General features: G+C 45.4%; 1 protein-coding gene across 1 annotated transcript in view; it reads left to right on the top strand.

Annotated features, from left to right (window-relative positions):
* LOC142583352 (protein qui-1-like) overlaps positions 1-15,337 on the top strand; it is a 523,212-nt gene that overhangs the window by 261,511 nt on the left and 246,364 nt on the right. The window contains exon 4 of the mRNA XM_075693781.1: positions 11,477-11,667. Coding sequence (XP_075549896.1) covers positions 11,477-11,667 — 191 coding nt within the window. The remainder of the gene's footprint in view (positions 1-11,476; positions 11,668-15,337) is intronic.

Here is a 15,337-nt window from a genome sequence, read left to right on the forward strand (position 1 = left end):
TCAATCTCTTCGCATGGTCTTCCTTCACAATTACGACGCTTCCATTCGGGTAGTATGCAAACGAAACCTTAATGTGACGTCGCATAATTACTTCTCCTTGCGACCCTCTTTCGAATTGATTTCTCTTCTCTTTTTTATTTGCCAGAATGTGCTGCCGAACTTCACATTAGAGGCGTATATTGCCTGGAGAGGCGCACTCATCAAGCTACGTTTCCGCCTCGTCCTGTGTCATTTCTCCTTTTGGCAGGATTCCGTTTCATTCGAGGTACTCGATTTAGTAACACGCGTACGCCAACAGTCGCCGAAAGATGACTTCAGAGGCGCGCGCGGTTTCCCGCGAAGGATCCCCGACCTTTTCGGCTTCTTTGCGTTGGCTCTGACCGACCGTGGTGGAGATTCCGGTTCCGCATGACAGGCGTGCAGCAACTGCGCGACGCCCGCGAGGCGTTTACATTGAAATCGGAAGCGAAAACACTCCTTCCCGCCCGGAGGCGCCAACGAGCACGGCAAACAAATCGCACGCTTGGAATTCTGCACTCTGTACAAGCACCGTGCATTTTCGAAAGCTCGGTGCTTCGGAAGGAAGAAAAGTGCAGCAGGGGAAGAGATGAAACAATAAATAAAAGTGATTTGATGGATACTTCGCATTCCTCACCCACGGAAGCTGAACGCTGCTCGCTCCGCGAGGCTCGTTTCCTTTCGTGCGACGATTCTTGGCGTTCCGCTTCCTTCCCCTTTATTTCTGTTTTTCTATCGTGCACCACCAATTTCACGGCACTGTATCGTTGGACGCGTGCCAGTGTGCACGCATTCCTCCCCATAGACGCCATAGATCTGTCCCTAACGGGAGGGGGGTGGACGAGGCATCGCTCAGAACACCTGCGTAATCGATTTTGAACCCCGAGAGTGCGCTTCCGGGTCAATGTTGCAACCACATCCGTGCTCGAACAACTGCGGCCGCTGTGACGGCGTGCCGCCGAGGCAGCGTAGTGTCGGCCCGATAGTGTACAGCTGGGTACCTCTGGCCTTAAAAAAAAGGGGGGGGGGGGGAGGTAATCGAAGTTGCGGCCCTCGGGCCTTGGTTTAGTAACGGAACGCGAGGCTGCTGGGAACTGCAAACAATTAACTCTCAGCGGAACCGCCATGGGGGCAAAAGACGGCCTCCGCCGAGATCATAGACATCTGTAATCGAAATGACAGAGTTGTTGCAAAACACGGCGCGCATGTACTTTTCAAAGAGGCTCCTTCGTCCTCAGCAGGACAGGGACCGACAGTTGTGTGGCTCACTCGCGGCCTTTCCTGCGTTTCAGTGCTTTGTGTAGAATATCCCGTAGACACGTCGGCGTTATGATGCGCACGACTGCGACAGTGAAGAAGGAACAGCAACGATTGACCGGAAGTCATCTGCACGGTGTTACATAGTCATCTGAAGCGTGTTTCGTTTAGTAACTGGCCTGCTGGGGAGAGTGTGAGCTGTTACGCACACCGGGTCCTGCATTTTTGTTGACCCTATAGAGAGTAAAAGGTTTCGCGCGTCGGTTCCTATAGATGCAGCGACTGTGACGCTACAAAGCGTTCTTGTTTATTGCAGTTTTTAAAATCTCGTCTTTGAATCTTTCCAAACTAATACGACGGCTCTAGCTTTATTCCATTCCATGGTTGTAGTCGTTTGTTCCGGAATCGCCTATATATATATATATATATATATATATATATATATATATATATATATATATATATATATATATATATATATATATACATTAGAAGTGGCAAAGCAATCCTTCTACACAATCTGGTCCTCGATAGAAGACACCAAACTACTAAGTTTAAACCGCATGTGATTTCCCGAGTTCTCAGCAGCAGCCAATACATTCCACAACGGGCGTGCACCTCTCAGCCCACATTTACGCTCCCACTTCCCGTCCGCAGAGTATCATGAACCCACAGTACGCATATCGAATCCTGGGACCCTATAACGTAAAACTATTCCAATACGTTTTTATTGCAATCTCCTGACGTCAAATTTGCGTAACCGCCGACGCAAGCATCGGGCTGTCACCCACAGGGTTGTCTCAACAGACCAACCAAACGCTCTCCTCGTTGATAGGAGGTCACTTTTGCTTGCTTTAAAAACGAATAACATACACTGAGCGGCTTGTCTCACCTAATTGGCTCACAAGAGGCGAGGAGCACGCTGAAGTGGAGAGGAATTCGATGGGGCTGAGCCACTGCACTGAAAATCGATAACCGGATGTAGAGGGTGGTGCCGGCGTCTGTGGTTGGTCCGCTTTCTCTTATTGAGCTTACGGTGGCTCATCGACAATCGCGGCGGCATGCAACGGAAGCTTAAAAATGATGCTAAAACGGATCCTCAGCAAAGAAGAGTTGGCAGAACGAGGTCGTAAACATGTCGAAAGGACTCGAAAACGTTACACGGCCACGCAAAAAGTTTTATAACACGCAAATAAACCCATGCTCTCTGGCAGGTGCGAGTAGCCAGTGCCTGAGCGATCGGCGGCAGGCATATTTTACTCCTTTCGGAACGGGGCAACCTGCGGCTATTCAGAAGAAAATTCAGTTTTGTTCGGCATATTAATGCATCTTTAACGCGTACACGTCACATTGACGTGGTGAGCTCTTGCGTTTTTGTGACGTCGCGTGACAGGCAGATGAAGTGGGTGCAGCCTGAAAAATTTTGACCAATAGCCGAGTGTTAACGGCGAAAAGGCGTCGAATCAGAAATAACTATTTTTCTTTTGTTCGGTCAAATCATGCATAATAAGTGTGTACACTTCATATCAGATGGAGAGCTACCGCGGTTTTCGTGACGTCGCGTGACAGACAGATGAAGTGGGAGTGGTCCAAAAACATTTTTCACCAATCGCGGAGGGCTGATTGCAGAATTGGAATAGAAAAGTTTGCAATAGTTTTACGTTATAGCACCCCTGAATTCTCACCATCACTGTCGTGCCGACAGTTATATCAGGTGCTTGTCTCAATTTGCTTGATCCTACGATCCCCAGCGTGGGAGTTTATAAGTGGTCCTCTCTCTCTCTCTCACTCTGTCTGTCTATATATATATATATATATATATATATATATATATATATATATATATATATATATATATATATGTGTGTGTAAGCGCCAGCGGGTGTCCCATCTAAAGACGTCGCAGTGCGAATGAGTGACCCATTCGTCGAGGCTGGGGAGCCGTCGTCGTCTAAAATAAAGACAGCGCCGCGCGCTAACCGAGGTGGTTGCTCCAGTGAGAAGCGTTGAATGATGACCGTTGGTGCCGTCACGCGGAGACTCACTCCCTTCCGGTCCGTGGCGGGCGACGATCTGGCTTTCAGTACACGGCCCGCAGTGTGCGCAGACCGGACACGCGCTGATGGAGTGACCGCGCAGCCCGCGCGCACGGCGAGTGATGTACGCTTTCTGCCGACGTTGCGCGTAATCCTTCTTGACGCATGGCTGCGGGTGGCGGCCTCCTTGGCGGAAGAGCGACCAGCCGCCACGGCCCACTCGAGCAGAAGACGAGCGCAATAGCCGCCAACGCCGCCAAGTGTTTCCCCTTGTCGGGTGTATCTTGCAAATAGTATTATTTTGATTCGTCCGCCGTGCGTATTCGCGCTCCGTTTGGGGCAGCTGCTTCCGCGGCGTGCGGTGGACGTTGATATTGCCTCGGCAATTTCGAGGCTATATACCGCGGACGCGTAACGGCTATACGGTGGATGCCGGAGCACTCACTGCAACCAGACGTACGTCTGTTTACGGCTACAAGAACGGACATATATGCACTAACAGAGTTCGGCACACTGCTGATACACCGATTGCTTGCGCAGTGCGGCTGGCATCAGCCGTATTTCTTTTTTTTTTTTTTGTCGCAGTTGACACGTTTAACGCGACGCGCTTGCTCTTTAGGCTGTGGAGTTATCATTTATAGATTTTTTATTGCAAAATAATACGAAAGCTCCTTCTATATAATTTTTTTCTCCTCGCTTAGCTCATCGACGTTGTTATAAGAGTACTATGTACACAATATGTTTTTTTTCAACAGTTTCGTGTGATATAACTTATAAACATGGAGTCCTGGTATAATTGACTTTATCGTAACGTTTCAGCGCTTCTCCAGGCTATATCGGCGTGATGTGTATGCCCACGTGAAAGACCCTCTGGGATACGTAGCGCCTGACGCAAGAGATCTCGTCAATGGCGCAGACACCAAGTTTAGCGGTCATTTTTATACCAGGGTGAACGCTGCCATAGAATACTGCGCCATATAGCTAAATGACGACCGTTGGTTCCCTCAAAATAAATGCTGCGCATTCCGCGCGAATGTTGTGAGCTTCGTTGATCTGCGAGTTTTCAAGGTCATCTTGTAATACGCGGTTGTGCTTCAATCTTTGAAGTAGTGGCTTAGCGCGAATAATTCGCGCTAAGCCACTACGTCAAATATGGACGACCAACTAGCCCAACAGTCAACTCTTCTGTGCTTCAATCTGGAGCGCATGTCCGCGGTATAACCTCGAACTTCGTTGCTCTAGTGACTTTTGTCAGTGGTAAAGTTGTATTCATGGAAATCCTTCACACACAAAAAAAGAATGGTGTTCCTTGCCGCTATAGAACTGCACACTGGTTTAAACCGATTATGTGCATGCGGCCACGCCGTTTTTACGTTTTTATCACTGCGAAAAAGAGAAAGCGCGCTCCGGCAGAAAAGCAAGTGGGGGACATTTCTTGACGCCGATTGTCTCCTCTTCGGGCCATCTTAACCGCATCGCGACTCGTCGCGAGAAAGACCAGTTCAAGGTCCGCGTTCTTCGACAGTTTTGATGTTTGACAAAAGGGTTCCGGCAGTCGCTGCGCCGGTCGTACATTTGACCTGCTTTCCATTAAGGACAATACGGTGTCGGTGAAAGTGAGAGGCATGAATTAAGCATCCGTAGAATTAACGATTCCAAAAGAAAGCCCTGCAACGAGGACCAACATCGGCACGAGGGCTCTTAGCTCGGCTTGTCGGTTTACGCACATCATGAAGAAGCAGCGCAAATGACGGGACGTGTGCAAAACGAACAGGACTATGCGCGCATGGGGCAATGCCGGCAGTTTGCGTTGGACCTATAGTTGCAATAACAGGAACGGGCTAGGGCGAAATTGCTGGAAGGAATGCTGTTTACCAAAGGTTTCACGAGGTAGGAAAACAACACATGATTACTCAGTGGCGTTATCCGCCGCGGTAGCTTAGTGACTATGGCTTTGCGCTGCCGCGCTTGAGGTCGCGGGGATCGGTCCTGGCCGCTGCAGCCGCATTTCGATGGGGGTGAAATGGTCATGCACTTACATATAGGTGCAGGTTAAGGAACCCCAGTTTTTCAAAATTAAGCCCTCCCCCCGCCCCCCTACAGCGTGCCCCATACTCATATCGTGGTTTTCGCAAGTAAAACCCCAGATTTTAATAAATTAACGCAGCGGAGTTGCGTACAATAGATGCTTAGAAAAACAGTTCAGCCTCAGTGAAGCGTGAACTATTCATGAACTTGTGCTTGCAATTACTGCTGAAATACTTTGTTTTTTGTATTTCGCTTACCGATGACCTACGTACGTGGCTACACTCATGCGGCACAGAAAGTTCGTATGAGAACATTAAAGGCGATCATGGTAATGGACATGTTACTAGCGCAGAAAGCTCGCGAATAGCAAATAACACGTACGAATGAAAAAACTTTGTGAATTCCGCCCCCGAACTGTATCATAGCTGTTGACCAACTGAGCTATAATATAGTCCGCCATGGACAGAGATATTGAGTTCGCAGGCATGTTTGGAGACATTAAGCAGGGCGCGCCAGAGCGATACATTTTTAAATGGTGATACTTTGCTACCAGGCTTAGTTAATTAATTACACATCTTCAGCAGCACGAATACATGAGTGCGACAACACCAGAAGTATAATTTAATGAGCAGAATGCACTCTGCTGTAAAGCTTCTCCCTGAAATTATATTATAATTTCTCTTCTTTGTTCTTTTTTTTTGGGGGGGGGGGGGCTTGATTTTGTTTGAAAGTGAAGTGAAAGTTTATTTTCTTTTCAACGAAAAGAGGGCGCCAAGACAAAAGGCAAGAGCCTGACAAGGTCCTGGTCACCCGTAGAACAGCTGGCATTATGCACGAGCACTTCACAACAAATTCACAATGAATTTCTCAAGCGTTGTAAAAAGCATAACGCAGTAAGTTAACATGCATCAAATTTGTACTAGAAAAGAATAAATCGAATACACAACTTATCCTATGTGCGGTATAAAGATACATAATTTTTTTACAAACATAAAAATGTCAGTCCTAAAACACAGAAACAATATCACAAAGCTTACAACATGTGCGTTATAGAAAAACATTTGAAAGGTAGTAAAATAAATAAAAATAAATACAAAGTCTGTTGACTAAATAAATATCTCATTCCGTTTGTTCTAATAGGTATTTTTTAATTGTAGATTTAAAACGTTTTTGTGGAAGGTAATACTCAGTTTCAAAGAAAAATTGATTTATTACAGTGGGAATTCGGTAGCTTAGTGTTTGCTTGCCATAATTGGTGCGTGTGATTGGAACAAGCTTACGTTTCGTCCGAAAAGCATAACGGCTGCTGGAATTATCTGAACGGTGAAGTGAATTATCTGGACGGTGAAAAGGAATAACAGTGACAAGGTTTCGTTTCGCCGGCACATGTGGCTATGCAGTTTTGTACGTGGTTTGTTTGTTTTCTTGCCATCCTGTTTTTTTTTTCTGATTGTGGAAGCGTATATATATGTTGCTGTCACAATAAAAGCGAGTTGAAGTTCGCGCATGTTGTGTGTCCCTTCTTCGTTCGACGGCCTGTCTTTGTGCGCACAAAAATCTAATAGGAATTATCTGGACAAGAAAATAACAATTTATGATGATGGATGTACTTAAGTAGACAGAAATTATATACTTCTTTTACTTTAAGGATACCATGTTTCTGAAATAGCGGTGACGTAGGTAAATCTGAAGGCCTGCCATGAAACCCCTCAATACAACGCATAGCGCGTTTCTGAATTGAAATTAGTTTAAGATAATTGCTGGACGGTCGTAGTTCCCCAAACAAGGATACAGTATGATAACCATGAGTACAGAAGTTCGTAATATATGGATATCTTTAACCAAAGAGGGAACAAATGAGATATCTTGTACAAACAACCGACTGTTTTACTTAGATCAGACATTAATTTGGTGGTGTGAAAATTCCAAGCAAGATTCTAATTGAACCAAATACCCAGAAATTTCTGGTGTGAAACACGCTTTACTTCAGTATGCTCGTAGAAAATTTTCAGAGTGATACTTTCTACTGTATTATTAGGATGAAAAATAACGTAGTTTGTCTTTGATAAATTAAGGCTTAGCCTATTGGTCAATAACCAGTTATGTAGCTTTCTTAAATATCGCCCTTAATCTGTCAGTATTCTGCGCAGTATTCTACACACACACACACACACACACACACACATGGACAAGGAAGAGCCCAGGACCAACGCTGTCCTGTGCTGGCATTAACAAAAATTTGTAAATTTTCTTCTAGGTCAGCCGTCCACTATGAAATTGTGACAGTGAATTACATTTGTTCAACATGCACACGTGGGTTCTACCACTTCATTCCAGTGCCCATGCATGGGCTACAAAAAAAAAAGAAATAAATAAAAATAGATAAAATAAAAAAATATAAGGAAATAAGTTTTTTTGCTTCATTTGTGGCCTTCAAACTTTTGATTGCGGCTGTATACATCGGTGTTCGATGCAACGTTTTCGCGAAGCGTGGAAGGAAGGCTTTCTGCAAATTTATCTGAAACAGCCAATAGCAGCTCGCCGTTCTAGGTCGCGGATGGATATATCGAAACTGGTTCTAGTCACGGGGATATTAACTAAGCGGGCGTGCCATGACACCTGTTTGACTTAAATACAGCAACTGAAATGTGCTCCATAAAGTAATTCCCTACCATGATAATAAGAGTGATGCGGCGATTATCACGAAATATACGATGTCCACGGGCGCTAATGATGCGTCACCGAAAAAGTAACTTTTTTATTTCTAATCGGCCTGCTCTCTTTTTTTTTTTTTGTCTCTGGTTATTTTTTTAGCATCACCCAATGGCCTCCGCTAGAGCCCGTGGTATACCCATTTCTTAACATTAATTATTGAAGGAAGGAAGGAAGGAAAAAGTGGAGAAGGAAGGCAGGGAGGTTAACCAGTTTTGCCTAACCGGTTTGCTACCCTACACATGGGAGCGGGATGGGGGGGGATGAAAGAAGGGGAGAAGAGATAGAGGGCACATAGCACGGCACACACATCGTTGGTTACAGTCTGTCACTCTTGTGCGGTACGTGACATTATCCCTAACAACAGAGGTGGAATGCGAAATCGCTCGCTTACTTGTCGTGCGCGGGCATGTTAAAACGTCAGGTTATCTACGCTAATCTGCAGCCCTTCATTGCGGTATTTCCCATTTCTCCTGTCTTAGCCCGCCATGCATGGTATCCCAGTGGCTATGGCGTCGCGTTGCTGAGATCGAGGTCGCGGGTTCGATACCGGTCACGGCGGCCGCATTCCGAGGGAGGCAGAAAGCGAAAAACGCTCGTGTGTCGTGCATTGATTGCGTGCAAGGTAAAAAGAAAACCCAGATAGTCAATCTATAGTTCCCTACTACGGCGTCCCTCGTGATCAGATCGTTTTTGGGCATGTAAAACCCCAGATTTAATATTTTATATTGCCCCTGCGTTGCTTTGGAGCAATAAAATCCCATCGATCATTCAGTCTTGAGAGGAAGCTTTAGCTCGGGGCCGGCTCCGAGTTCTCTGTTCAAATACGTGCGAATCGCGCAGGTAATTTTTTGAGACAACCGCTGGGCCCATTCGAATGAACTTTATATTGTTGCATTTGAGAGAGAGGGCTAAATTTTTAAAACATTAGGAAGCAGATTTTTTATTTAGGGTCTCAGTTTGTTTAGAAAGAATTGCCAATAATTGGTAAGTTTGAAAGAAACAAAATACTGGCCCGAAGTTTACAAATTGCGCCAAAAACAGGTATCGCAGTACATCAAAACGCATCTGTTAAAGGATTTCAAGCGGACGAGCGAGATTTTTGCATTTACAGCTTACGTGAAATTGCTGCGACGTTTACGAGGGTACTGTGGAAGTTCTACTCACAAATTACTGGTATAATAGAGTGTGCTTTATGTTACATCAGTTTTGTCCACTTTAGTTGTATTATATAGTCCAGTCTAAAGAATGTTAATTTTTCTTATTGCTGCGTTACAGCGTTGTAAATATGGTACTTAATGTTCTTTGTCTTTTACTTTTTTTCATTTTCACAATTTTTTTAATAAACATTGATGCACGTAAATAAAAAGTCCGCTTTCACAGTCAATAGATTTCAACGCTTTGTTTTAAATGCAACAAACTCGTCAAAGTTTCCGCAACCTTGCCGAAAAAAACTATTTATCCGATAGAAGCTCCCGATGTGCCGTCAGCTTAAATTTTGACTCGTGACCAGAAGTAACTGATTAAGAAGCTTAATTACTTGGAAGTGCGGCATGTAAGCGCTCTGTAGCCAGTTTCAAAGCATGGAATGGTCGCAAGTGTACGTTCTAGAGGCCGAATGAAGCCACTTCAACTAGTGCAGGTGAACCCGTAGACCTGGTGAGCCAGGAGTATATAGTTTCGGAATGGTTCGCGTTTGAATGAATGGTGACTGTACCCCGAGACCGACTGACATCTGAAGTAACTATTGATTGTACACCCTTCAGCTATTTGTTCTCCCATGTACAATAAAGAAAGGTACTATTCAAAAAGGCCCATTTTTCAGAAAACAAGAAGTGCTGTTCTTTCTTTCTTTTCTGCTAGAGCCCGGTAGCATCACCGGGAAATATTAAGGAGCACACTCCTGCCCATCGTTGTCTGAGCGAAGAGCTGTTTACAACGAATGTGTATGTATGTAATTCGTGTGTGTAGCACAAATGTAAGTTTGCGTTGGTCTACACGGCTGTACGCGCGGGACTTTCCTGTGTGTATTATATCGTATGGTGCTTCAACCGCTCCCGTGAACAGCACGGCTCGGTGATTGTGTGGCGTCACTGATTCCGCTGACATTGAAAAACGCAAAAAAAAAGAAAGAAACAGCGTTAGCATCGCGGAGACAAGGAAACGAGAGATCGAAAAAGAAAGAACGCAAACTAAACACTCGAGCGATCGTATTGGACGAACGGTGCGCACGTACAGTAAAACAGAAACAACGCAAAACACGAACAATGAGGCACGGCACGCGTAGGCTGTTGCCAATAGAAACGGACACAACTTTAAAGAACGCAATTTCCTTTGTCCCCACTTTTCCGAGTTTCGTTCTTGATCACGCTAGTTTCGCTTTCGAGACGAACACCAATCAATTTGCCGAACTCGCAATCATGCTGTTGAATTATTTCGTCCCGTATGAAAAAGTATACGCTTTGCCTTCTTTCGTTCGAGCACAGTTTTCTTTCTTCTTCTTCTTTTTTTTTTATTGCCGGTTGCAGATGGCGCTTTCACGCCTTCCAAAGTGCCTTTCTGGAAGAAGCGGAAATTACCGTTATAAGAACTCGGTATGGTCCAGACGGTTAATTAAAGATTCACTGATTAACTTTGTCATTATTCACCTTAGTGCACTTGTTGATAAGTGCGACACTAATAAAGTAGTGAAGTCATGTCTACTTAGCTGAACTCCCAAGACTTCTACCAACTTTCGAGATAACCATCGTTAAAATGTGCTGCGAAGTGCGCATCGGTGTTCTATGGAAAAGTTCCGGAATGCCGCCACATATTTCAAAAGATATTTGGAGCAGATATCCCCAATCTTTGGATTTATGTTTAGTATACATCATTTCACTACTGCCCGGCTTCGATTTTCCCATTGCAAGATGTGCGCTAAAGTGATTATTTGTGAGGAAATTAACTTGGGAATGTTTTTTTATTAGCTATAGCTGGACATTGTCATTTCTCATGCAGGTAATTTCTGCCTCTTCCAGAAAAAGAAAATGCGTAGCGGGGGGATATGTACCGAGTGTACAAAATACTGCGTACAGCGTATTGCGAGTGACTTTGTCGCGTTTGATAAGGAACTGTTAAATGTTTTTATGGTTTCACTTCACCTCTCATCATCTTTCATTCATACGACGATTTAACGTTGTGGAGGAGGTGGCGACATGCTGACCCTGTCGCCAACATTTCCAATCTGTAATAAAAATAAATAAATAAATAAGTAAATAGATAAATAAATAGATAAATAAATAAATAAATAACTTTCATACTTGTTCAAAAAACAAGGGGCATCCACCGCCTTTGCAAGGCGTCAAGATCCTCTCTTGTGCATTTTACTAAAAAGCGCGCCAGCCTGCTTGCTCGTAGCCTACATGCCTATCGTCTCGTGTGCGCAGACTTCGAGCAGGAGCGCCGGGTGGTGCAAGAGAATGTGCTACCGGAACTTCAGCGGCACTGCGCCTCTCTCGGCGTGGACGTGGAGCTGTTGGACCTGCAGCAGGGTCAGGACCCGCGCCTGCGACCCGCCGATGCCACCTTGCGAGAGTTGGAGGACTGCCACGCCCGCTCTCTCGGATGCTTCCTCCTCGTAAGTGCTGCCGCGGCCGAGTTTGTTTGTGTGTGCATATTTGTCTTTATTATTATTATTATTATTATTATTATTATTATTATTATTATTATTATTATTATTATTATTATTATTATTATTATTAGCCAACATTTTGGTGCCTGCCGCGCTATTTTTCATAATGCGGTATAGGGCGATAGTGTAACAGAGACTAACGAGCGTTTGGCTGTGCACACATGAACGCGTTCCTTGCATTCAAGGACTAGGCGTGTTTTAAATGCGCAGCGCAGGATACGCGCGCGTCGTTGGCTAATGATTAGTCTTGGAAGTTGCAATGGTTTTTGTCTTTTATTGTCATTATTTTCTTTCTTTATGGCACATCCGACTGGTCGTCGTACGTTGTTTCTGAGTTGTGTAAGACGGCATTCAAACTGCTTTGCAAGAATAAGTGGGCTTTAACAGCGATGACCCCATTGACAATGTAAATTCTTATTGCCTTAATGAATCCCAATTACTACTTTGTAGAACGTTTAACACGTTGCTCGATCGCTGCTTTTCAACTAGTAAAATAATTTATTAATGTTAGCCTACATCTCGGAACACGGACACTTTTCCATCTCGCCGCAAGCAGCATGCGTATACTTATAACGCAATAGTATTACAGCACAGCAAAACTTGAACAGTTTCGGGCAGTAACCGTTTGCAGTAAGCATTCACATCAGCGCGCGTAGTAGTATGAGTAGCTTTCTTAAAATTATGGGGTTTTACTTGTCAAAACCATTTTCTGATTACGAAGCACGCTGCAGTGGAGGACTCCGGAAATTTCAACCACCTGGGGTTCTTTGACGTGCGCCTAAATCTAAGTACACGGGTGTTTTCGCATTTCGCCCCCATCGAAATGCGGCCGCCATGGCCGGGATTTGATCCCGCGACCTCTTGCTTAGCAGCCCAACACCATAGCCACTGAGCGACCATGGCGGGAGATTAGTTTTATGCGCAATGAAACGCGTTAAACATGAATGCATCAAGCCTGCGCGGCCGCTTCCTTTCCAAAGTGGTTCTCGTGCGAGACGCGCGTGTGTTTCCTTCACGGAGCGCAATCAGCACTGCGACGGCGCGACGTGCCTCAGCCTATTGCACAATGGGATCGCCCGTGATGCGCAGATGGCGCGCGGCATGTAGGGAGAAGCAAGATATAAAGACCCAAAGAAAGTTGCTGCCTACCCTTTGTCCTTTACTCCTTTGTCCCGTGCGTTGCATTGCACTTAGCGTACACACCGAGCCACGTCCGTGCACATCCATTGTGCGACAACCTATTGCCCGTATGCTGCACGACACAACGTTCCTCGTCAGTGAAATTGCTGTGAGATATTATCTTTTGCCCGAAAATAATTAGCCAGCAAATGTGGGGAGGACGGAGGATGCACAGCGCTGACAAACCATTTCGTCCTCGTTGTACGCCTTACAGCTTACTTCTAATAAAGTGAGCCAAAGCTGCCAGAATGCAGCGTAGGATGGATGGGCAGGCTGCACGCAGAGCCAAGCTTTGCACTGAAAGCAATGCATCTGTTCTTTGTACGTCGTTGTGGGTGTTTACTGCAAGTTCAGCTATAATTGCAGTGGTCGTGCAGGCAGCGTTTGTGCCTGCTGAACAAACGCCGCCATTTTCTCGGAGAGTGGCTGACGTCACCGCGCTAGCTTGCGAAGATTGTGACATTTTGTACACACTGTCGCTGGCGCTGGGAAAGGGAAAGGAACGGCGAGGGGAAGATGTATTTCCCTTTGGATGCTTTTGTAAAGACTACCGCTTTGCAGCAAGGATATTTCTGCAATGGCGCATGCCTTGCGAGCCGCTACATCACCTGCGCAGAATAATGCAATGATTATCTTGCACTGCTATTCCTTGTCAAGCTGTATCAGTGGTCCCAGTGGCGCTCAACCCGCATTATCACTGGGGTTAGCCAGCCGTGAACGTATGTTGATAAGAAAGCAATAGAATCCGCGAAAGGAATCATTGCAATATACCGGCCCTGGTACCGCGACAAAACCTGATTTAACAGAAGTAAATGCAAAATTATGTGTCTTCACTAAATGCAAGAGAGAACGCGCGAGAATTAATAATACAAAACAGAACAAAAACGACGGAGAAGGAAGAGTGAAATCTAAGGGTGGAAATATCAATCGCGAGCACGACATTCAACGCCTCTTCAACAAGACCGCATCGTTGTACATTATGCTGGAAATACAGTGAAAAGAACAAGATATTTCCATTCGATATTTGGAGGCGTTAAAGATTTATATAAAAAAATGTTCTCCCATGCGCGCCTTCTTTTTGCTGATATTAGTGGGCAGCATTTCCCTCTTGCTCAAAAAAGAAACCCCGAAAAAGTGCCTGTTCTCCCCTCATGCAGGATGAGGAAAGAATGGGTACACCGGTGTCGCAGCTCTTGGCTGATACTACTTGTTGATGCTTAGTTAACCTCGTCTCAGTTACGAAAGCTTTTTAAGAGGTGGAAGTGATTAGCTGCTAGCTCTAGTCCTTAACATCAAAGACGCACGTCAAGCTCAACAATGTAGTTCTGTAAGCAAGCGTAGAGTGCGCTCTATATAGTTCGCATTCAAACCCAGTGACGCTTCCCAATGATCACTCCTAAGGCTTCAAATGTGAGCAAGGGCCTTATAACATAATATTATTCCAATATGTTTCTATTCCAATCTCCTGAAGTAAAATTTAGCAACCACCGACGCAACCATCGGGCGGTCATCCGCAGGGTAGTCTGAACAGACTAATCAAACGCTCTCCTCGTTCACAGGAGGTAGCTTTTGTTTGCTTGAAAAACGAATAACATTGCCTACACTGAGCGGCTTGTCTTATCTAATTGGCTTACAAGATGCGAGGAGCACGCTCAAGTAGAGAGGGATTCGATGGGGCCGAGATAGTGCACTGAAAATCGATGACTGCATGAAGAGGGTGGTGCCGGCGTCTGCGATTGGTCCGCTTCCCCTTACTTAGCTTGCGGTGGCTCGTCGACAATCGCGGCGGCATGCAACGGAACCTTAAGAATGACGCTAAAGCTGATCCTCAGCAAAGAAGAGTTGGCAGACCGAGGTCGTAAACGTGCTGAATTTGCTCGAAAACGTTACACGGCCATGCAAAAAGTTTTATTACACGCAAATAAACCCATGCTCTCCGGCAAGTGCGAGCAGCCAGTGCCTGTGCGATTGGCGGCAGCCATCCTTTATTCCCTTCGGAACGGGGCAGCCTGCGGCTATTCAGAAGAAAATTCAGTTTTGTTCGGTATATTAGGGCATCTTTAACGCGTACACGTCATTTTGACGCGGTGAGTGCTTGCGGTTTTGTGACGTCGCGTGAGAGGCAGGTGAAGTGGGTGCAGCCCGAAAACATTTGACAAATAGCCGAGGGCTAATGGCGAAGAGGAGTCGCATCATAAATAACTATTTTTATTTTGTTCGGTCAAATCACTCATAATCCATGTGTACACGTCATATCAGATGGGGAGCTACCGCGGTTTTCGTGACGTCGCGTGACAGACAGGTGAAGCGGGGGTTGTCTAAAAAAGTTTTTGACCAATCGCGGAGGGCTGATAGTGGAATTGGAATAGCAAGGCTTGGAATAGTTTTACGTTATAGCGCCCCAAGTTACTACCGACTTCATGGACCTTCAACGATG

The sequence above is a fragment of the Dermacentor variabilis genome, chromosome 1 (genome assembly GCF_050947875.1).
Source record: "Dermacentor variabilis isolate Ectoservices chromosome 1, ASM5094787v1, whole genome shotgun sequence".
In the NCBI taxonomy this organism is placed as follows: domain Eukaryota; kingdom Metazoa; phylum Arthropoda; class Arachnida; order Ixodida; family Ixodidae; genus Dermacentor; species Dermacentor variabilis.